This window comes from Salarias fasciatus, chromosome 5, assembly GCF_902148845.1.
Source record: "Salarias fasciatus chromosome 5, fSalaFa1.1, whole genome shotgun sequence".
Lineage (NCBI taxonomy): Eukaryota > Metazoa > Chordata > Actinopteri > Blenniiformes > Blenniidae > Salarias > Salarias fasciatus.
Window position 1 is genome coordinate 13,753,143 of NC_043749.1, and position 23,682 is coordinate 13,776,824.

At 41.1% G+C, this 23,682-nt stretch overlaps 4 protein-coding genes across 4 annotated transcripts in view; all 4 read left to right on the plus strand.

Annotated features, from left to right (window-relative positions):
• The first annotated feature begins 1,555 nt into the window (after positions 1–1,555).
• parp3 (poly (ADP-ribose) polymerase family, member 3) lies at positions 1,556–6,290 on the plus strand. The gene is made up of 11 exons (XM_030092565.1): positions 1,556–1,729; positions 2,015–2,211; positions 2,311–2,436; positions 2,955–3,134; positions 3,284–3,419; positions 3,739–3,962; positions 4,055–4,210; positions 4,306–4,392; positions 4,469–4,646; positions 4,746–4,889; positions 5,385–6,290. The coding sequence occupies exons 2-11, from the start codon at positions 2,032–2,034 to the stop codon at positions 5,552–5,554; spliced, it is 1,581 nt and encodes a 526-aa protein (XP_029948425.1). The 5' UTR covers positions 1,556–1,729; positions 2,015–2,031; the 3' UTR covers positions 5,555–6,290.
• Positions 6,291–9,968: 3,678 nt separating this feature from the next.
• Positions 9,969–12,183, plus strand: gpr61l (G protein-coupled receptor 61-like). The gene is made up of 2 exons (XM_030091719.1): positions 9,969–10,324; positions 10,701–12,183. The coding sequence occupies exon 2, from the start codon at positions 10,756–10,758 to the stop codon at positions 12,046–12,048; it is 1,293 nt and encodes a 430-aa protein (XP_029947579.1). The 5' UTR covers positions 9,969–10,324; positions 10,701–10,755; the 3' UTR covers positions 12,049–12,183.
• A 3,789-nt stretch (positions 12,184–15,972) lies between these two features.
• Positions 15,973–17,612, plus strand: LOC115388078 (caveolin-2-like). Its single transcript, XM_030091011.1, has 3 exons — positions 15,973–16,110; positions 17,084–17,271; positions 17,459–17,612. The coding sequence occupies exons 1-3, from the start codon at positions 15,973–15,975 to the stop codon at positions 17,610–17,612; spliced, it is 480 nt and encodes a 159-aa protein (XP_029946871.1).
• A 4,939-nt stretch (positions 17,613–22,551) lies between these two features.
• Positions 22,552–23,682, plus strand: part of cav3 (caveolin 3) — a 3,292-nt gene continuing 2,161 nt past the window's right edge. The window contains exon 1 of the mRNA XM_030092103.1: positions 22,552–22,794. Coding sequence (XP_029947963.1) covers positions 22,678–22,794 — 117 coding nt within the window. The 5' untranslated portion in view covers positions 22,552–22,677. The remainder of the gene's footprint in view (positions 22,795–23,682) is intronic.

Here is a 23,682-nt window from a genome sequence, read left to right on the forward strand (position 1 = left end):
GCGGCAGGTATGCATCTTCTATACCACTTTGTTAAGGTGACAGTTGGGAGGAGCTGACCTGATCAAAGCTGATTGTGAGTGAAGGTAGGGTGCACCATGGACAGGGTATCAACACATAACAGGGAACACAGAGGCACACTGTCACACCCACACACTCATTCACACGTATGACTATTAAAGTTACTCATTCACCTGAGGTGCATGTTGGGAGCTGAAGAAACACCGCACCCACTCAGGGGGAACAGTGAAATTCATAGCAGAAAGACCTCAAATTCCAGAACAAAACCAGGAATATTCCCACTGGGAAGGGAGAGTGCTTCCCCCTACAACATTTAATACAACACAGAAATTCCAGTGACGAATCCCCCTGCATTACTATGTGGACTATGATGTGGCTAAATTTAAAGTCCCATATATTCAAGTGAATCTCTGGTGATTACATGCATGAAAAGCACAGGAACAGTCCTGGTAACAGCTAATGTCTGCAGTCCCTTGACAGTGTTCAGTTGTTCAATTAAAATGCTAAATATAAACTTCACACACAGAGAGAGCATTGCTCCTGTTCTTTACAATTCTAAGCTATCTCCTCTGATCTTCAGAGAAAAGGTTATCATTTTAGGATTCATCAAATGTCACAAATCAGTAAAAAGTAGTCTCAAGAAAGTAGTTTTGCTTGCTTTATTTCTTTTCTAATCATTATTGTTTGACTGATCTTTAAATGTGTCACATAAATCAGTAAGGTCATCCTGCTTGTAGTTTGCATGCTTTCCCTGTCATGGGTTTACATTATTGATCTGGGACCAAGAACTAGTTGTGTTCTTGCTGTTTGTTTGACTTTGTCTTGTCCGTCCATCCACCCATCCTGATTGATCCTTCAACTTGACAATAAATAAATAAAAAATAAAATGAAATTAAAAAAACTGCAGCACTAATTGCTATAATACCATGTACATTTAGTGACAGTAAGTATTGATTGTTTTTTTGTTTTTGTTTTTTGTTTTGTTTTATAACTATCGCATCTAAGTAATATTGTAATGGTTAAATATACATTGGAGGATGAGCAATATTTGATTAAACTCAAATATTGAACAACATTGTCTTGTGATTGATGTTAAATGAAAAGACCAAAGAAAAATTCACAACAATATGATCTGTTCATTCAGGGTGTGCGCTATGTTACCAGAGGTAGTTGGTCTGGTGAAATAATAATAATAATAATGATAATAATAATGATAATGATAATGATAATAATAATAATAATAATGATGATGATGATGATAATAATAATAATAATAATAACAATAAGGACCCTTGAGATGGTTTATATTTATCGTGAAAAAGCTGACATGAAGAAAGGAGAGGGAGGGTCAATACAAACATGTCTACAGCCACGTGACTCTCATCCATGGGCAGGATGGAAGTGTCGGTCGGCTTCTGATAGGGTTGTATTGATCTCATCTGATGTGAAAGGCTGCAGTGCAGCAGGAGAGCAGTAGGTGGCGGTAGAGCTGGCTGCTCTCTCTGTAATAACATCCACTCGAGGAGAGGAAAACACTCCGGACTGACTACAATAAGGAAGAGTCCAACGCCGCTCCTCCTCTTCCTCAGTCTGCAAAGTGGCTTTAAACTCACACAAACCGCCGTCAGCCTGAAGCGGCCGCTTCCCTGGTCCTGAACCGGAGAGACGTCGCGTTTTGTCCCGGTGTCTTCTTCTTTTTGTGGTTAAAAGGTGAGTTTGCAGCTTCGGTGTCGGGTTGGTTTGCAGGTGGTTTTCCGGGTAAACAGGGTGGAGGCTCCGCGTCTGCCTCGTGCCAAAGCTGTCCTAACCTTTGTCTATCGTGATAAATGTGTTTTAAAGGCAGTTCTATCCTAATAAAGACTCTAGCCTGTGAAGTAATTCATTTCTCTGGACACGCCGAAGCGTGTGGCGCAGAGGGCTTTCCCACTTCCCGGACTTGTCCTCACATGCCCGGGCAAGGCTCCCACTGACTCGGCGTCACGTGATTCCCTGCAGGGGCTTCAGTCGGGACCATGCCGCCCAAGAGAAGAGCAGCCACGGCCGCCAAGGCGGGGGGCAAGAAAGCGAAGGAGGAGCCCCCAAAGGCCAAAGATGCATTCACCTCTGCCAAGGAGGCCCTCCTGGCTGCAGGGCCACAAGTCAAAGGCAAGAGGAAAGTGGATGATTTCTGCAACGTCTCAGCCTCTGCAGAGGTACCACTGCACGTGGACACTCTTTATTTTTCAATTATTCCATGTGGAATTTTTATGCAATGTTTTGATGAATGCATTACATTGTCTGTGTTCTTCCAGGTTTACGAGGACTACGACTGCATGCTCAATCAGACAAACATCGGGCACAACAACAACAAGTTTTATGTCATTCAAGTCATTAAAGATAAGAATAAGTTCTACTCCTGGAACAGATGGGGTAGAGTGGTGAGTTTTCTCCACTATGCGTCTATATTCTATGTAATTGTTTTCTAGTCATTTCACTTTGATCCACTTGTGACTACATTTTGCAGAGTTATAGTTTTAACATTGTAAACCAACTAAAAAAGTCAGTTTGTGGTGAACTTCTACTTTTATACTTAGATTTAGACGTTACAGTAAACCCGTCTGTCCTGTTAACCGTCACAGACTGCAAGTGAAAAGGTTGAATATGCACTGTTGATCTTTTCATACTGTGGAGTTTTTGCAGAGTGGATCTATGCTTCAGTGACTGATTGCAAATTTAAAGTCATATGTGTGTGTCAAGCACGACCTCTCCCTCTATGTGTCTTAAACACTGATGTTATTTGAGCAAATTAACATTTATTTACAGAATGAATTATCATCACAACTTTACACAGAGTCTATTATTGGTTTGAAACATTTACATTCTTTACTTCAGTGTGCTATTGTTTGTGGCATTAGCCTTCTTGTCATCGATTGCCTCTTCTCAAATCAAAATCCAGGGAGAAACGGGACAAAGCAAACTTAACCCGTTTGATAAAGCTGACAACGCCGTCAAGGACTTTGAGAAAAAGTTCAAGGACAAGACAAAGAACAATTGGAGCGACAGAGACAATTTCGTGTCTCACTCTGGGAAGTACACCCTAATAGAGGTGGATGGGGACCAGGACGCCGAGGTCAAGGTAATGTCTCTGTTTCACTGAAGGAAGGGACACTTCTAATCAAAATGAGTGCTCGTGACTGTTTTAAATCTCCCAACTTAATTTGAATCAATTCCACACTGTGGTATTTTGTAACAGCTTAAGAGATTTCTCTCTGTGGGGCGTTGCAGATCGACGTTGTGGATGGGACGGCCCGGCTTGTGAAAAACTTCCTACCGTGCACTCTTGATGACGCCACACAGAACCTGATCACTTTTATTTTCAGCAACGACATGTTTAAGGAGGCGATGGAATGCATGAACTTAGGTGGGTGTGTCTCAGTTCACTGTCAGTTTTATGAACCGGTTTGCCAGTGTTCAGTGAGCCTGTTGTACCTGTTTTACCAGGTGGCTTTAGGGTCAGGTTTATAAAATTCTCAGCTATTTTTGCATATTAATGTGAGTTCTATCCATATGAAGCCAAATTTTTCATATTCAAACCATGCCACTCTCAGTTGAAATGAAATACAAAATAATAGCAAGACTCCTTCATGTTGACAAGATACAGTAGTTGAGGATTTTTTTTTTACAATCTCGCAATATTCTGATTTGGGTTTGAGTGTTTTTGTTTGGGATTATTGTCACAGATATCAAGAAGATGCCTTTGGGAAAGCTCAGTAAGCTGCAGATCGCAAAGGGCTTCGAAGTTTTGGAGGAGATCGAAGCGGCCATGAATAAAAAAACCGCAAGATCACATCTAGAAGAACTTTCATCCAAGTTCTTCACCACAATCCCCCACAACTTTGGCAGGAACAGACCACCGACCATTAGCGACAAGGAGACTGTGGAGAAGAAAAAAGAGATGCTCATGGTAAAATGTTTATAAAATAGGTTATAATTCACGGCTGTTCTGTAGAGTTTTTTCGTTCTAAATGTCACTTCCTTTTCACTTGTTCCTTCAAGGTGCTGGCAGATATTGAGCTCGCCCAGAGTCTGAAATCAGAGACTGAAAAGTCCCACGAAGACCAGATCGAGACAGTTCCTCATCAGATCGACCAAGATTACAATTCTCTGAAATGCAAGCTCAGTCTGCTGGACAAGAAACAGCAGACATTTAAGGTATCATGTCTTGACTATGAAGACCTGAATGCAAAGCGTCACATCCTTTTTGATCCTGTTGAGTTTTCTTTTAATGTTTTCTTTGTTTTTCCAAGATCATAGAGAAATATCTGAATGCAACAGCAGGTTCATATCGCAAACCCAAAATTCTCAATGTCTGGGAGGTGGATCGAGAGACTGAGGTAGGGCGGCGCAGGTTTCTTTTCTCCTATTTGATGCTTCGGCTCTGTGACCGTACACTTGCGCTGCACCTCGCAGGGAGAGCGCTTCAGCGAGAACGACGAGCTGGACAACCGGCGTCTTCTGTGGCACGGCACAAACGTAGCAGTGGTGGCTGCTATTCTGAAGAGCGGGCTGAGGATTATGCCTCATTCAGGTGGCCGTGTTGGTCGCGGGATCTACTTTGCATCTGAAAACTGCAAATCTGCAGGCTACGGTAAGTAAATAAAATCGTGTCTTTTTGTTTTGTTTTTGGAATCATCATTGTAATATTGTGTGAGAATCTCATATCACTTTTTTTATGATTAACTTCCAGTGAGAACCTGCAAATCTACTGGAATCATGTTTTTGAATGAAGTGGCTCTTGGGAGGGAGCATACCATCACCATCGACAACAGTGGTTTGAAAAAAGCCCCTGCAGGCTTCGACAGTGTGGTGGCGCGAGGCTCTGTGGAACCGGGTAAAAAATTATTGGCTGTTTTCATATCGATGACATTTAACACAGTGTTCACACTTATGGAGCAGTTTACTACCCTGGACTAACTAAAAACTTCTGCAGTGTTAAAGAGTCAAACTGGAATTTGTCAGTTTATAATTATAAACTGGACAGACTGTTTGCTCGCAAATGTATCAAGACATACTTTTAACCACTAAGCTGAAGTCTTTGGTGACACAATTTGCACAGTTAGTTCCTGACCCAACGGGCTCTTTATGATTGAGCAGGTCGTTCGTCCATCACAGAGCTTTGGTGCTCATCTGTACTTCCAAATTGTGGTCAAGTTCCAGTTTTATTGTGGGAATTGGCAGAAGTAGCTGGAGAAACCCACTCAAGGACAGGGGGGAAAATGCAAACTGTACTTTGAGAGGATTTGATGGAAAATCAAGCCTGCGAGGCCGGAGTGCCGACTAGTATACCACCAGAGGTCTGGTTTGTGAGTTTCTCCTTTCTTCACAGATCCTTCAAAGGACATCTTCATCACCCTGGATGGAAAGAAGGTTGCTGTTCCTCAGGGTAAGGCCATCAAGCAGCCTCAGTTTGCAGACAGCAACTTCTGCAGCAGTGAATATCTCATCTACAAGGAAAGTCAGTGCCGCATTCGCTTCCTGCTGGAGCTGAATATGTAGAGATCATTTAAATCAAACAATAAAACAAAGTCCTTCATAAAAAGAAATAGAAAAGTCTAAGTGCTTAATGTTAGGAGCTTTCTAAAAAAAAAACACTGCTATGTAATTATCCCATATATTACTACTGTTGTTCTTATCAGTGGGGCTTGTGTCCACGTAGCTTTTCTTTCTAGATATGTACCAGTTGGTTCCAAAGAGGTATGCGCGTGGTTTCATTCACCTCCGTTTGTTTTGAATGGAACAGTTCTTGTCCAGCTTCTTCCTCTCGCCACAATGTTTACTCTATGAAAAGATCAATGACCTGAAAGAACGAGTTCACAAGATTGCGTCACATGGAGTACGGCTTTTGAAAACAGCCCACAGTCATACGTTTCAGCCACTTGTCTTGAATGTAATGATATCAACCTGTGTTAAAAGCGTTTTAATCATTGACATTTAGCTTGATCAATGTCAGCGATAATTTGACAGTTTACAGAGAATTTAAGGACTGCAGAGGTTAAGCAGCAACTCTAGAAACTTTCAGAGGCTTTAGTGCGACCTCTGCTCCGGACACTAACAGCAGCTTGTGCTTCTCTCTGATAGTTCTGTTTCAGGAGCAACATTTGGCCTGAAAGTTCACTTCTTGGCAAATTATCGTATATGTTCCCAAAAAAAAAAAAAAAATCCCAAACAAAAGCTTAATTTTGTTTATGAAGGATACTGTGTTGAATCAACTTCTCCTTCCCTTGTTTCATTTATTCACTCCATTCTTTTACAAAAGCCAAAAATCCAATGATTGTATCGATTACATGCAATCTTTTTGTTTTCTTTTATTTCAACATAAGGCTTATTTACGGTTTCATTTTGTTTTCTCTCTTTTGGTGCAATTCTCCTCGTTGATTACCAATTCGGTGAAGCTTTTTCTTTGCTGCATTCCCAGTTTGAATTACCAAAATATACAGAAAAAAAAAGATTGTAAACCTGCACAGTTTGTTCACTTTTCCATTTTCTGCTGGGTTTCACACAGAACTGCTGAGTTTGTAGGGTTTGACTAAACAGAATCCTCCTGACTAAAGACTCATAGTTGACTGTGAGAAACACCTGCCTGGTTGAAGCTCGATGCGTCTACATTTATCTATCGGAGAAAAGCAGTCGGTGGACACAAGCCCCAACAGACATTATGTCTGTAAGAAGATGCATAACTGACTCGTTTTCTGTGCCTTATCGATAGCCTTACTGCATTGCTGCCACTTTGCCCTCATCCCTTTTCCCTGTAATTTCTTTGCACCAACTATTGATTTTAAACCTCTGGAATTCTCATTTGCTGCATGATTTTGATTTTTATATGATTTAGCTGCACCTTAGGTACTCTTTTGTACTGCTTTGTCATTTTTTTTTTCTGCATATTACATCCACTTTGCAATGAAGTAGAACTAGTGTTGTGCCTCAGGAAAAAAACACAATATTTCTTTGACATTTTGAAGAAAATTGCTTCATGCTTTTGCAGTTATATGGTCATTTCAGCATTTATCTAAAAACAATGAATAACAGTTGTATAATGACGTCCTCGAAAAAATATATACCCTATGCACGCAAATGTTTTCAGAGGTTTTGAACAGCAAGATGTGGCTATGTTCAAGAACGCCTGTCATTTTCTGAATCCGAGAAAAGCTTTTTGGAATAATACAACATGTAAGCCACAGATGGCTTATTCTTGCACTTAAGTCTATTAAACTGCGTTGCTATCGTCACCTTGTGGTGCCAGAGCGGAGCACCCATTTGAAGAAACATTGCACTACGAAACGACACGCACTACTTGAACCTGTGCTGAGGTAATAAACAGAAGTGCCCCCTCAACTTGAAGAAGTGTCTTTATTGTTAAATGTCTGTTGATGTATTTCATGTTACTGGTGTTTTCTTGTGTAAAATATGCTTGTTGGGTTTTTTTGAGTTTGGTCATGTTTTGTAGCTTTTCCATTAAGATTTCTTCCAAGATCTTTAGCGACTGATCCTTTGTTGGCAACATTTCCTTAATCCAATTTCTTGCAAGCGTTCTTACTTGTGACTGGAAATACTTTTAGAAAGTATTTGTCATTCTGTGGGACAATTCTTTTTTTTGTTTTTAATTTCACTTTTAGAAAAACTACAAAATTAAAATTAACAATACAAACTGTATATACACAAAAAATCCCTCTCCATAAAACAATAATGTAAAATTATACATAGAACAACAACAGCAAAAAGACACAGCTAATCAGTGGTCATGTCAAGTTGGTTCAAAACATTCAAAAACAGTCCAAATCAGGTCAAAGACATTTAGTTTTCCTTTTATCGAGTGCAAGATTTTCTCTGGGTGCAGTATGACAAGAGTTCATTGGACCAGTGTTTTTGGCAAGGAGGTTCTGTGCTCTTCCACTTCTTCAGAATACACTTCTTTGCAGCTGTTGCTGCTGACAGTATGAAATGTTTCTTATTTGAGTTCTGTTTCAATTGAACAGTGTCCCCGAGCAACCAAAGCTCTGGGTCAGCAATTATGGTCTGTCCACAAACTTGAGAGGTCACAGTGATGATATGAGTCTAGTATGATTTCAAACGGTCAAACCCCCATATAACATGTGAATAGAGTTCCGACGGACGCTAGGCATCTTTGACACTGATCAGAAATACTGCTGTCTAATTTTTTCAGTCTATAAGGAGTGAAGTATGTTCGATGGATAATGTTGAATTGAATCTGTCTGTGCTTAGTGGACACCAATTTTGTTTGTGCTAATTTTAGTAAACTGCTCCAATTTTACTCTGTATAATTGCACCCGAGATCAGATTCCCACTTTGCTTTATTTGGATATATATCATAAGCCGGAAGATTATTAATAAGTTTTATACACAGTAGATATAAAATCTTTTGACTTATCGCGCCTGAACTCAAAAAGGCATTTTTCAAATAGGGATTCATCTGTTTTGTATGGGAAATTATCTTTTGATTGACTTAATCCAACTTATTATTTGTAAATATTTAAAGAAGCTGCGATTGCCTAATCCGTACATTTCTGAAAATTGTGAAAAGCTGGAAAAATTCTGTTCTGTGGGACAGTTCTTTCAGAAATTTTACAAAGATGTCAAACCAAGTAACTCTTGGGAAGCACATGTCCAAATATTTGTCTTAATTTATTACTCACTCTTTCCCAAGAAACAGTTCCGTTCTGGAATAAAATGGTTTCACCAGTACAGGCTACCTGTTAAACATGTAATCTCTTGCTTTTTTTTTTTTTTTTTTTGGGAGTAATAAATCATTCTAAGTATATAATAATAAAATGACCCAGACGTTTCTGGGACAATTCTCTCCAAATTTGTTGGTTGGTTGTCAAGCGGTGTGGTTAGGATCAGCAAACCTTTAGAATCACTAATTAAAAGTCAAATACATGTGTCTGGACTGTGGAATGAAATAAAAAGAGGAAACCTATGCCTGCTTAGGAAGAACCCCAAACTCAAGCAGGGTATGGATGTAGCAAATACATGTAACAACCGTTCACTCAGAGAAATGTAAATGATTTAACAACTTTACCAGAAAGTAAAACATGGATACTTTCTTTATGATTAGCCATGTGTATTCAAGGACAAATATTTTCAGTTGGCTCTTTTATTTCAGCCTAACAAGCCTGAAAGATAACTGATTAGTTTCATAATTGGTAATTGTATTCAAATTATGCCCTCAATGTACAGTTGTTGACTAAATGTGTGTGACAACATAACCAAATAATGTACAGTGCAAATTAATCAGAATGTGTGAAGAAAGTAATCGTTATATGTATTTATACAGTTATTAAACAGACAAAGGAACTTCATCCATAGCGTGCAATTTTTTAATGGCTTGTAGATTTATTCACTGTAGGTTGCTCTGTTTTAATAAGATTACCAGACCAAGAAGTGAGCAGGAGATTGATGCTGTACTGACAGCTGAGAGCGGACTTTTTTCTTTATCTTTGTGCACTGAGCACATATACCCTGAGGGCTGCAGAAATCCTGCAGGGTAAGAAGAAATAGGTTTGTTTTAATGTATATTTGGAAGAAACAAATTACTTTATCTTTTAAAAATATCTTTTTTCTCTCTTAACAATTTTCTTAAAAAGTGCGTTAAATTTGTGGTTTTCATAATGTGTCACCCTGCATCAAATCAAAAGAAAACACTATAATTTTCAGGGCTTGGGTTCTACAGTTCTGTATAACTTTCTGGATGTGGTTTTATTGAAATATGTTGAAGGAACTACACCAATAATATTTTGTTACAGAGTTTGCAGGATGAAACAAACCGGTGGTGATTAGGACCCAGGGACAGCTCAATAGAGGGACAGTGGAGTGTGTGTCTGAAAGGGCAAAAAAAAAAAAAAAAAAACATCAGCACACACAATCACACACTACAATGTGTGACAGTCACTGCCATACACAGCACAGGACAGGAGGAGCGGGGGGATTGTAGCAGGAGGGGCGGGGAGCAAGAAGAAGCATCGTTTAACAACTAGAACCATCATGCATCCGGTGATCAGCGCGTTCTTTAATGAGGAATCTGCAGATTTCATCAGTTTGACGGTCAATCGCGCTCTGTGAGAAGAGCCAAATAATGACCCGACTGCTCAGCTTTCATTTTCAGGGGAAGGATGTTATTGTTTTCCTTTTTCATAAAACAGAACAAGTGAAAAATGAATAGTCTGACCTCATATAAACTACGAAGGGGACTGAAGCTGGAGCTCGCTCACCTGTGAACCTGAATGAGACCACTCTAACTGAGGATCATGGGTAAGCAATTTCATGCATAATATTCATCCGTTCTTCTATTCATTTATTTTATACCCTCTGTACCCAAATCAGGATCATTTAAAGCTGGAGCCAATCAGCTGGTCAGAAATGCTACATTTATTTCAATGTTTGGTCATAGAAATATAGATGGAGTTTAAACTTGGCTTGTAACTTAATCCATGTGTTCTTGCACTCCAAAGCTCTTGACAGAGCTGTCTGAAGACTCGTTCTTCACTGTAGAGAGTTCAGGAATGCCATAATAATTTTCATTGTGAAACACTTTGTGATATTTTGTAGGAAAGGTGCTTCATCAAATCAAAGAACGTTATGGACATTCAGTGAAATTCATATCTGGTCATCTGTTGTGTCTACACAGGGCATCTGCTGATGAAGGTGCTGAAGACACACATGGAAGGAGCTGGAAACAAATAATGGCTGACAAAACCGGTCTGATGATAGCGTCTGTGTCGAATCCTTCAGTTCCTAATCTCACCACCACACCATGGCAGCCGGACCCCACGGTTCCTGCAGATGTGGGTGTTGTCACAAGCTCCCAGTCACAGATCAAGGACCTGTTTGGCCTGTTCTGCATGGTGACCCTTAACCTCATTGCTTTGTTGGCCAACGCTGGCGTGATGGTGGCCATCGCTCGGGCGCCTCACCTGAAGAGATTTGCGTTTGTGTGCCACCTGTGCGCGGTGGACCTGCTGTGCGCCATCCTCCTCATGCCTCTGGGCATCATATCCAGCTCCCCTTTCTTTGGCACTGTGGTGTTCACTGTACTGGAGTGCCAGGTTTACATCTTTCTCAACGTCTTTCTCATCTGTCTGTCCATTCTCACCATCACAGCCATCAGTGTAGAGCGTTACTTCTACATTGTTCACCCGATGCGATACGAAGTCAAGATGACCATCAACCTTGCTGTTGGAGTCATGGTCCTGATCTGGGTCAAGTCCCTGGTCTTATCTTTGGTCACGCTGTTTGGGTGGCCGGCTTACGGACATCAGAGCTCCATTGCCGCGGGTCACTGTTCACTACATGCGAGCCACAGTCGTCTGAGAGGAGTGTTTGCCGTGCTCTTCAGCGTGGTTTGCTTCCTGGCTCCCGCCGTGGTTATCTTTGCGGTTTACTGTGGCGTGTACAAGGTGGCTCGCTCTGCAGCCCTGCAGCAAGTCCCAGCTGTGCAAACATGGGCAAACGCAAACCCTGCCAAGGACCGCTCGGACTCCATCAACAGCCAGACCAACATGATCACCACCACTCGCACTCTGCCTCAGAGGCTGTCTCCAGAGAGGGCGTTCAGCGGGGGCAAAGCCGCGCTCACTTTGGTTTTCATCGTGGGTCAGTTTTTAGTTTGTTGGTTGCCTTACTTCGTCTTCCACCTGCAAATGTCCCTGACCGGCTCCATGCACAGCCCCGGGGACTTGGAGGAGGCCGTCACTTGGCTGGCCTACTCGTCCTTTGCAGTTAATCCTTTTTTCTACGGGCTTCTGAACAGACAGATCAGGGAGGAGCTCATTAAGTTTCGTCGCTGCTGCCTAACCCAGCCTGCCGAGATCGGAGCGTCCAGCCACGAGGGCTCCTTTCAGGAAAACTTCCTCCAGTTCATCCAGAGAACTACCAGCACTGCTGAAACGCGCTCCAGTGGTCCCAACTCCAGTCCCAAAAACACGTTAAACCGGGGGATTAAGATTCCTGGACAAGTACCTGAAGAACAGGCTTGAACACTGAATTACAGACTATTGTGCTAATATGTAAAATCACGTGATACCCCTGTGTTTTTTTTAATGCTTGTGGGTTGTTTCTCCCAAAACATTAGACTTCATATCTTTAAAAACACTGGCATGTATGTATAATGAAATATCGGTATATTTCTGCTTGTTTTCGACATTATTAAGATACAAATTGTCAAACTATGGACAGGCTTAGACGTCCAAAAGGAAAAACTGCTACAATATTTTCAGTGGACATCCAGGTAATAATATATCTAACATAATATCTAACATGACAGACTTACGAACTGAGTATCAGTCTTTTTAATACATCTTGCATGTCCAATAAACTTAGGGTAACTATTTCTTTGTAATTACCCTTTCTTTATCTAGCTGAAGGTGCTGTAGCCGTACTGTATGTTGACATCTCTAAACCCTTATATTTCTACAGCAGGTTTGCAATGTTTTTTTTTTTTACGTTTGCATGTAAATTTGCAATCTGACTGAATTTCAGATGTTTTGTGTTGTGATTAATGGGCGACTGAATCTATTCCATAAATCGATGAGCTGCCCTCTCTGTGTCATTATTCATGTTATTAATGACACGATGGATACCGACGCTTCATCGACCGACCGTGTTAAAATCTGAAATATGCAAATTTTTCTTCTCCATTGATCGCTGAATTATCGTCTTCATTGTGAAAAGGTCCCATGAACCTGAGGCATAATGCCTCTGAGTTCCTGTGTGAAACAGATGCGTTGATAGATGGCGAATGTCATGTGCTCCTGTCGTCATGGAAATTGAACGAGCCTCTGACTCACGTAGCAACATAACCTTTCGGCTGGTCGTACGCCGTGGCGTTAGATGCTGATTGTTAGTGTGTCGATTCATATGCAGCTGGCTTACACAAGGCCCATAAGTCCAGACGGAGACTCATAAAATGTGAACAGAAGCTGAGGCGGGGTAAAACCCATCCCTGTGAATATGGACTGTTACAATAGCGCCGAGGGTATGGAGAGGTGGAGATAGCCACTTTACAATGGAAATCATTACTGAGCGTTGATAATGCTCTGAGAGTGGTAACAAAGTGGTATTTTATGGCCTCCGCTCTTTGTATTAGTCTTTCACAAACATCAGAAAAGACAGAATAGTGTGGTTACAGCAAGTAACAGTAAATATTGTTCTGCTGTATGAATGTCATTTAGTAAAGTGTGTGCTCCTCTTACATAATGGTGTCTGTGTGCAGAAAACTTGGGCGAATGCTACATTAGCTTTCTCACCTGGTGGATATTTACTTTGAAAAAAATACAAATATAGTAAGAAAAAAAATACATACTACTAGATCATATTAGAAATGTATAAACAGCATTTGTATGTCGTTTGTTTCCTTTTTAAAGGCAGATGATATAAACACACTCACACTCTATGACATAAGCTATATCAATATTGATAAACTATAAGCTGATGACGGAGTACGTCTGAAAGTGATTTACAAAATGAATTCTTAAATTCTTGGATCATGTTTAAGGAGTGAAAAACCAAGGATGTTGTTGTAATACATGCTGACTGTATGAATTTAGGTGCTCCAGCTGGTAGTAGTCACACTAAGGGCCAAATCAGCTGCATTTGTGAAATTGAGAAATTCTTTAGTAAGACATTTTAGTTTTTCATGACTTCCTCAAAGTCACAAAATCCTTAAACGCAGTGTTTATCTAAAATGTTGGAATCATGTGTTCTGTAAATGCACTGCACAGTGAAGTAGCTGTTAGTATTCTCATGGTAAGATGTCATTAGACTGGGTCCAGGTTGAGTGTTTCTGTAGGGAGGTTGGGGTTAGGGGAGGTTTTCTTAGGGTCTTCCTGCATGTAAGCCTAGATTTCCTGTAGGTATTAATAGCATGTGTCTCCCTGTGTTTGCGCTGTGATGGGCTCGCTTCCTGTCCAGACAGCCTTCCACTTTAGCTACCTGGGATCCACTCCTGTCTGGGGATCTTAAACGGAATGAGGTAGATGGACTCTGTCAGTCATCACCTTACCATATGCAAGCTCAGAGGCAACAGGAAGTAACATCCAAGTTACCAAATACCGAGTGAGCATAGACTCTATGGTGAAAGTGGCTTGAAACACACTGTTGTCACAATACATTAATACATGAATTTTGATATAGCTTTAGAAAAAATGACTTCAAAATAAAAGACACCACAGTGATGAGTGAAGCTTCCACAGTTTCCTTTAACTGTATGGAATTAAATTATTTTCATACTTTCTGAAATCAAAACAGCTCAACAGTTAAGACTTAGATAGCTGCATTCAAGTTTTGCCTGTTCGGAAAACTTTTGTGAACAGCACAAATTGGAATAACATAAATGCTGTTATTGAAAATAAGCTTATTTATAGTTGATGTCATTTAAATCCTCATCCTGCACCATATGTTCCTTCTCCTTATGTTAGTTAATGATTTAGAATTTTTCTCCTGTGAGAAGTGCCAGATGTAAGAATAGATCACAGTTACAGCCACAGCTCAGTCTGGAGTCTCCTCATCTCTGATTTCCACAAAAACATTTATTCATCAACTTCTCAGACCCTTATAAATGAAGTAACACTGGGCTCCATATCCATTTTGAAAGCTAATGAACTGTTTTGGTCTGGTTAGGTGGAATATTCAGCTCATGTAACGAGGATATATTCATTCAAAAAGAAATTACACTTATAAGCTGTGACCAACAGAGGGCGCCATTTCCTAATTCATCTCCTAATCTCTCTTTAATTTAGACTTCCCTGACAAAAAGGCTTCTAAGAATCATCAGTAAACAGTGAAATTCATGATGTCTGCAAGCTGTCCAGCCGTAATGAAAATCTTATTCCTGATATCAGATTGCTGGAATCTGTAATATTCGAATTAGTTGAGGTGTTTGTGCAAAAGGGGCAGACAATTTATTTATGCAGATATGCAGAGCATGTCCACAATGTAAATTGTTCACTACTTCAGTTTGTTGTGTGTGTTTGGGTCCGGTAATGTTTGCTGTTTGGCCGTATGTCTCCTCGGTTGGATTTGTCTGTGGCAGTTTGACTTGGCGGTATATTGTCAAGGAAACATAAAGGAATATAATGACGTAGCAAACTCACACACATCACAGGCACAAATAAGAGGCTCATCGATGAGCCGATAATAGAAGCCTGGCAAACATTCTAAGTAACTCTTTTTAAGATCAGGCGGCAACAAATGCAAAGAGGTTACTGACTGTGTGATAAGTCTTCTGCATGAATTGAAAGAAATCACTTCTGCCTTTGTTTGGTTTATGGAGTATTTAGTTCCTGGGTAAGCTTTCAACAGTGTGAACTGGGTTTTCTCTTTTCTTTTTCCCCCCAATGTGCTGCCAAGCATTATAATAATGTGTAATATTCCAGAAAGGTTTTATATTCAGCGTCATTGTAGATAAAAGCAAAACAGACATCGCACAACAATGACAGTAAGTCCTCCGACTTTGTGCTGCCTGTCAGTGCTTGGACTGCAAATGGTGGAGCCAGGTTCCAGCTCGGAGGGATGATTAGCAAGAAGCTGTTAAAGAGGTGAAAAGTTTGCGTTTAATTGACCAAACGCTGCCAAGACCAAACACTTTCCTCATGATGACAGGGCTTTGCAATTATCACTCCTGCAGTATCTAAGAAAGAAGTCAGGGTTGTTTTAGTGTCATTGGGGATGAACATTTCTCACAAAGACATAAATGAGGCCTTCTGTTAGACACGTGGAAAATGTCGCTGAAGACAGGCCTGGAAAAGCCAATCAAGGCATTCCTCAACGAGGGCGAGTGCAGTCAGAGGAGCACTATGTTCCACCTGGGTGTCACCGACAAGCCCGGCATCCTCCGGCAACAGTCGATCCGTCCTCCATATTTCCACTGATACCAAGAAGGGACGCAGCTCAGCTGAGTGGAAATGGAGGACCATAGGCCGGCAGGGGAATTGATGGCGGTGGAAGTGGACGTTCACTCGGAGGAGCTGGATTTCGCCCGCGGTGATCCGAAGCCTCCGATCCATGACAGGGATCCCAAAAGAGTCAACAGCAGTCTGAAGGTAACAGGTGTGCAGCCACACAGATTCAACCAACACGTGCAACCCTGAGAGCGGTTTCAAAATATAACAGTGAGTGGCCTGTTAAAACATATTTGCTGCACTTTCAATGCATACCACTCTTTCTGGTATATGAAAACATATATGCAAAGTGGAAACATAGTCCTATATTTTCAATCTCAATTGATACAAGGCTAAAGTCGAATTCATTGTAAATTATGTGTTGTGAGATGCTGCCCTCAAGTGAGCATAATCATCCACATAATAAAAGCTTTAATTCTGGTGTCAGAACAATTCAGATGCTTTTAGGGGTTAAGATGTAGTTGTGGAGTGAGAGGATAGATTTAAGGTAAATCACTTATTAAAGTGAAATCTTGGCTCAGGGGCCGGTTATTATATGGTGGCTGCACAAGTAATGCCGTAAAAGCATACTGTGTGTGGGTGTGGGTGCGTGGATAGGTGCGTCTGGGGGCGGTTTTTGCTCTATTGATATGGTTTTGGAATAAACACTGTAATTAAGCTCAGGTGAGAGTTTGGATTAAAGCTTTGGTGGTGAAGAATTAGATAAAGGTTAAGAAAATACATCATGTCATTGGAACAGCCTCACAAAGACGGTCATGTGGTTTACAGTGAGTGTGTGCCTTTATTTTTAAACACTGAGGATTTCCAAAATTCAGAACCCACCGCAGCTGTGAGCTCAGACCTGCTTTGTGGGGTCGTAATTGACAGCACGACATCTTACATGTGTCCTGTCTTCAGGTGAAGACCGGCTTTGTGAGTGATGCTATAACCAGGCTGAGGGCGGGGTCAGTGACCTTCGCCTGGTGATGGATAAACTGAGGCAGCAGTCGAGAGAATGCATGACGTCAGTGAATGAGCCCCACAAATACTACTGACTCTGTGTGTGTGTGTGTGTGTGTGTGTGTGTGTGTGTGTGTGTGTGTGTGTGTGTGTGTATGTGTGTGTGTGTGTGTAGGTCATGTTTGAGGATGTGATTGCAGAACCCCCGTCGGTGCAGAGCTTTGATAAAGTGTGGCTGTGGAGTCACGCCCTGTTTGAGGTGTCCAGACTGTGGTGCTACCGCCTCATCTCCCTCCTCCTGGCCGTGCCTGTCTCACTGGCAGCAGGGCTCCTCTTTGCGCTGCTCAGCTGCCTTCACATATGGTAGGACTGATGCCCTTAGAAGACTTATAGAAGGTGATGAATTGCTGTATAAATAATCATTTGATGAAAGTAAACTACGACCTTTTGACGAGTAAAGCTTTATGTAGGATGACCAAACGTCTGGAGAGATTTTTATTCAATTTCTTATTCCGTCTCATGTTTTATTCTCTACCTTGTGGCTTTCCAGGCTGATCATGCCCTTCGTGCGGCTCCTCCTCATCAACATGCACTGGGTCCAGACTGTGTGGGCCAACGTATTAAACATTCTTATCAGTCCCTTCTTTACCAGTGTCGGAAAGTGTTGCGGTCAAATCAACATCTATTTTTCCAGCAAAAGATGAAAACAGACAATAGAAGTCATCTTCCATCTAAATATTTGATCAAAGTGGAAGTTTTAGAGAAACTGTGGTTACAGACTGCAAATTGCTCTCTGGCAAGGAATTAGAATCTGTATGAATGTCTTGCATGTTTTGCATGCTGAAATATTCATCTAGTTGGTCACTTTGTTAGGATGCTGAGATATAATGCATGAAATACATAAATAAATCTGGTTTTAGCATTCTTAACATGTTCTGAACATTTTCTGAAACATGATTTAAATAGTTTGCAACCATGGCATACAAAATATCCTGTCTGAATGAAATTTTTTATCACGATTGTTGTTGTTAACATTGCACTGTATGGTGAAATAAAAGAAAAACCTTTCAACAAGTGCCTGTTTGTCTCTGAGTGTGACCGAATTTGTATTAGTGTGGGTGCATTAGTTGACTCTGGGGGCTTCAGTCAACACAGGGACATGTGGTCGTGAAACTTACACTTGATAATGATGAAGATGACAGGTGTGAGTGCAGGGACTTGAAGAGCGTAACACCAATTTTATGCTTCTTATTCAGAGACAGAAGTTATATAACACCCTCTGTGGAAAACTTTTTCTTTTTTTTTAGTATACACTCCTTTCACAACACTTTCAGAGTTTCTTCAACTTGGATTTAGAAACTATGCATTCATAACTGTGTGCCTCTGGCAATAAAAGGAGAGGAACTGCCAAGACACACAGGTATTTAAAAAAGAAGCGAATCAAGTGAAACTTCATGCATATTAGGAAATAAATGTCAAAGCCTCGGCTTCAGGTTCGTCTTATCAAAAACTCTGGTATTATTTCAGTCTGAAAGCCTCAAAATAGTTTATGAGATCAGCTGAGGAGCAACTCACCTTGGAGGTAAGGGAAAACGTCATTCTCAAAAGAAAAGTAATAAAAACAAGCAAAACAACCCTAATAACGCCAAAGAAGCTGTCGTGAAGTGGGTGTCAGGTGGGGGTTCAGTCTAGTGAAGGTGTTGGTGTTTTGGGAATATGAGCCTTCATCAAGCTCTCTGCGCTTGTGGGAGTTTTCCACATGGAGATATAAAAAACTAAATATCTACAGACTGTAAAAATCAACAACACAAGCAAATATTTTCACAGACAAGGTAGGTGATGCATTATTTTTCTTTTAAAATAGAGTATGATTGACACCACTCGTCGTTTTTTTTACCCTGTAAACAAGCATAAATATAGCTTCCCGCCCTGTTAGCTACTTTCAAATTTGCTTTTAGTGTTTTGGCCACAGGTAAGCATGCTTCTTAAATTAACTGGTGATTTGAAGCAGGTGAAGCTAAAAAGTTCATCCACTGTCATGTTTATATTTTGCTAATGAAAGCATTTTTTTTGTAGTAGAATGAGGGAGGAAAAGCTTTTAGCTCGGAATTCCTTCTAGTGCATTTGGAAAGAAAACCATAGTTCTTGTTGCAAATTATATCATTTGTGAAAGAGTAGAAGAAACTTTGAAAAAATCTGGGACCGCTCACAGGTAGAGTGAATCAACATGAATATCCATTTAAAAACCTTCTTCGTAGGTGTGATATGTTTAGTTGTAACTGAACATTTTCTCTTTGCATTTGTTGTGCTTGAAGCAGAAAAAAAATACGTTTATAAGAATTTAAGGAAGTATGAACATGGGCAAAGTGTGATCAATGAATATCTGTGAGTCTTTTATGTGCAGTACTAACTGACAAAAAGCCTCAGTTTGACTTTGACCACGATCACAGCATCTTTAAACCTGCAGCCCTGCTGGGTGTTTCTGGCTTGCAGGGGTCAGCATCTATCAAAAGGCGTCTGAGGAAAAAGCAGTGAACCTATTGACAGGGTCATGGGTGACTAAAGCTAATTGAGGCTCCCGGAGCGTGAAGGGCGGCCTGTGGGGTCCAGTCCAAATAGGTGAGCTCATGTAATTCTGCAAGTAGCACCGGAGGGAGGGTTTACACTCGATCAGCACAATCATTTATTTAACATTCTCAAACAGTATTGATTAATTTCTGCCAACATTCAGTAAAACTTCTAAAGTTTCATTCTAAGCGTATGCTTTGGGGGACCTTGTTTTATTTTTAGCGTGCACTGTAAAGGTATCATCGGCAACATTTGTGAAACAACGTTAGTTACACCCCCTGTGGCCATTAGATTGTGTGTGACTCTAAATATAGGTCCGAGAATGCTGCGTGTCTGTTTACATTAAATGGTGGGCAAGAGCCGGTGCAGTCTCAGCTAACGGCACTGACATCCGTAGATACAGAGGTATGCCCGCCACCAATCTCTGCTGAGTTATTTCTGTCTGTCTGCTTTCATGCCGAACTGGCCTCCAATGCCTCCACTGCCACACCAAGAATACTCCTCTAATTGGCTTGGCTCTCATTCACATGCACTCTGATCTCATTCCACCTCGCCCTCCTCGTCTCTGTCTCTGTCGCCGGGGAACTGGGGCAAGGAATGCCAGTCCTTGCCCTGGAGTCACACTTCCTGTATTTTTCTTACACTCAACAGATTGAGATAAACAAGAGCAGAGATCTTTGCTGGCTGTGAACCCCTGCACCACTTTGCAGGGTCTGTCGCTGCACCGCCCTCCCTGCCCTGCTCTTCGTTGGCAGCTCTTGTTTAATGGGATTGGTAATGCAGCGTGCTGATATAGGAAGCCAAGACTGATAGCAACAACTGCACACCATAGGAAACACTGAAGCAGGGTTTTATTTTGGGAGACTATTGAAATTTACCCCTGCTAAATTCAGAAATATCTAAAGAGCCTCCAGGAGGCCTGCTTTGTGAGGGCTGTGCCGATTGTGCACTACGCTGGGAAATTTCTAAAGACAGAGTCATTATTGTCATGGGGGCCAGAAAGACATAAAACAAACTGATTTGAATCAAATAGCCAATTCTGCATTTTTCCTTTTGTTCCCCCTCAGTTACAGAAGGAACCTTTTTCTTTATTGTTCCCACTTCAACACTGGAAAATTGTCTCTACAAAGGACCTCAAAGTAAATCCAACTCTACCCTATCTACCCATTTTTATGACTAAAATCAACACTGTATCCTACTGTAGCACCTGAGTGACTTTCCCATTCCGTTCTCCTGCTGCCTGTCCCCCACAAATATTGCCCTATTCTTTCCTTTTATGTCATTCTCTAAATACACTGAGCAGTTCTACCATCATTCTCATAATCTGATTTATGTTATTGTTCCTTCACCCTCTGAGCAGCTTCACTCCTCTCGCTTTTCTGTAAACCAGCATGCACAGAAAGGCAGTGACCATTAGTGAAGGAAGAGGACACTTGGGAGGGAAGAGACACTGCCTTCGATAGATAATGAGATTTTGTTCATCCAACAGTACACTTCACATTTGCTTCACTGTTAGATATTTTTCTGTGAGCATGACGGTCATAGAAATCAATGTTGCCACGCTTTGTTTTTACAGAAGATGTAACCTTCTGTCTCTTAGAAACACATAAAACTATATATAGCACATCTCCTCCCTGATGAGAATGTAACTTGTACTTGAAGCTAGGGGTGTGTATTGACAAGAATATCACGATCTGATATGCATCATGATACTTGGGCTGCGATAAGGTAATATCACGATACATCATGATATCACGATCCTTTGCATTATTCCATGTCGTTAGACCACACTCACACGGTAGCACAGTCACAAACTTCATCCTTTATAACTTAAATAGTTCATTAAAAAGTATTTCTGAAAACGTTGTTATGATGCTGGCGTTGTAATGGTGTTCGTCATGCTGACTTCTGTTTACCTCAGCTACTATGACTGCCTACAGCAGTGGCTCTTCAGCGCCATCTACTGGAGTGGAGCTGTGGAAGGCTTACTGTATTCACAGCTGTTTAAAATATTGAAATGAGCCATGTGTTGTTAATGTTCTTTAATCTGTTTAGATGTTCTGTGATCATGACTGTTCTGTTTGCTGTGTTTGTTGTCATGGTGATGGGATGGGATTGTATGAGGAGGAGGGGCCAGAAAGAAGGGAATGCTGGGTAGAGAGTGAGTGGTGGGGAGGGGGAGTCATCTGATGAGTCCTTATGCTGTTTCGGTTTGGCGTAGTTGCTGCCAACAGTGACCATTTCCGGAATCGATAAAGTAACTTGTTGATCGCCAACCATAGCCGTCGTGAGAGTGCCACAGTAAGAATCCTTATTTTCATTAAAAAATTGATAATTGGAACAGTTAAATCGATATTATATCTGGCAGCTGAGAATCACCATATATAGCTATATTGATAAATTTTCACACCCCGAATTGAAACTCATGAAGTCTATGAATAACTGGATCAAGTTTGATTGCACTGTATCAATAAGACATTCAGAATTTGAAGTGCAAATTGATTAAATCCTAACTTTCACTGGTTTTTGGAAAATAAACATGTAATAGAAAAAAAATAAACATGAAATATTGTTTAGTTTGCACTGTATATCTGACTACAGTACATATGTATCCACTGTATGCGCCACATGCTTATATTATCATATCTATAAGTGGCAAAGATTTTTAAAAATTAACTTGCACCTCTGACAGAGTGTGCTAACTCCAGTTTGCTACTGTAAGTGTTTAGATATTTTACAAAAATACCTATTTGGAGTTATTCCTAAATGAAGTATTGGGTGAAACAGACTTTTTCTCCCAGCAGCAGCAGCAGGAGGAGGGTGTGTCGCTGCTCACGGCCTCACTCTGCAGTGGAAGTTAGTGCCACAGTGCAAACTCAGCCCGGTCAGCCCAGCAGCTCCGTGTGAAATGTGACACAGCCCTGGGTTCTCCTTTAAGGCATTCCTTTTCTGTCTGCGTGCACGACATTGTGTGCAATGGGTGTATACTTTCCTGCGTGCGGGTGCCTATGTGCGTCCTGGGAGGGGGTCAGGCCTCCATTTTTACCAGGCCGCCTGCAGCAGCTGTCCCCTGGCATGTCACAGGGAGCGTCACAGCCGTGATACGGGGTTCAGAAGCAAACCCAGGCAGCTGTGCGCAGTTGGACTTGTGAGCGCTTGCCGTACTGTCCCCAGCCCATCCAGGACCCGCTCAGCCCCACCATGGCGGATCAGTACCAGTACAACACCAACGAGGAGAAGATTGTTAAGGACAGCCACACCAAGGAGATTGATCTAATTAACAGAGACCCCAAGCAGATCAATGAGGACGTGGTTAAGGTTTGTGCAGCGTTCAGTCCTGTCACTGAAAAGTTAATTAAACTGTCAGTTTTTTTAATGCATGGAAAAATACATAAATAAATTGGCGAGAATATAGACAGGAAAGCAGATTTTGATAGTGACAGAAGCATCTCTAAATAGACCAGCAGCTATTCCTGTTGCTTGTGCAGAAGGCTGAGTTTATTTTAGGAATTATGTAGAAGGGTTGAAAACTGATACACTGTTCCACCATCTTATATTTCTGTTACTGTTTATCGTGCCATTGTTGCCATGTTATCACCACTCCACATTTAAGATAAGAACAAGGTCGTTACAGTGATTTTGACAGTGTATTTCGTCTGAATAAATGTGACCAATGCAAATAAGATCATGAGTGGTAAATCATGAATTATGAGTGCAGCATATGCTGAGTGTGTGCATGGCTCCACCTGGGATGATTTACAGGACTGGCCATGCCAGTTTTATTTTAAATTATAGAGACATAAAGATTAATGATGATAAACTTGTGAACTGCATGTTACTTGCAATGGTGTGGTCTCACAGTATAGCAATAAGTCATGATGGAGCACTTAACAGGTATTTTGTGTGATGTTTTGCCGTTGATTTACAGTGGGCCGTTACTGTTGGGTCAAAGTAAATTTCAAGAATCATGTATGAAAAATTACATCAACCACCTTTTCCCAAGTATGGGAGTTTGTCAGTATTTCCTCCAAGAGCAGAGATAAATTTCAAATATGCACACAGAATTACAAAACACACTGCATGTCCTTTAATTCATTCAAAAGATGATCTCAGCCCGCACCTGTCAATGGTAAAACATTTTTTTTTCTCTTCCTTTCCATTCTGATCACATCTGTTGGCCTGGACGTGAAGAAAATGCTTCAGATG

Bases quoted from the DNA above. Each gene is read 5' to 3' on its own strand.
- parp3 (XM_030092565.1), top strand. From the start codon at position 2,032: ATGCCGCCCAAGAGAAGAGCAGCCACGGCCGCCAAGGCGGGGGGCAAG. The intron at 3,420-3,738 runs GTGGGTGTGTCT...TTATTGTCACAG, and splicing joins GATGGAATGCATGAACTTAG to ATATCAAGAAGATGCCTTTG. The intron at 4,211-4,305 runs GTATCATGTCTT...TGTTTTTCCAAG, and splicing joins AGAAACAGCAGACATTTAAG to ATCATAGAGAAATATCTGAA.
- gpr61l (XM_030091719.1), top strand. From the start codon at position 10,756: ATGGCTGACAAAACCGGTCTGATGATAGCGTCTGTGTCGAATCCTTCA.
- LOC115388078 (XM_030091011.1), top strand. From the start codon at position 15,973: ATGGAGGACCATAGGCCGGCAGGGGAATTGATGGCGGTGGAAGTGGAC. The intron at 16,111-17,083 runs GTAACAGGTGTG...GTGTGTGTGTAG, and splicing joins GAGTCAACAGCAGTCTGAAG to GTCATGTTTGAGGATGTGAT. The intron at 17,272-17,458 runs GTAGGACTGATG...GTGGCTTTCCAG, and splicing joins CTCAGCTGCCTTCACATATG to GCTGATCATGCCCTTCGTGC.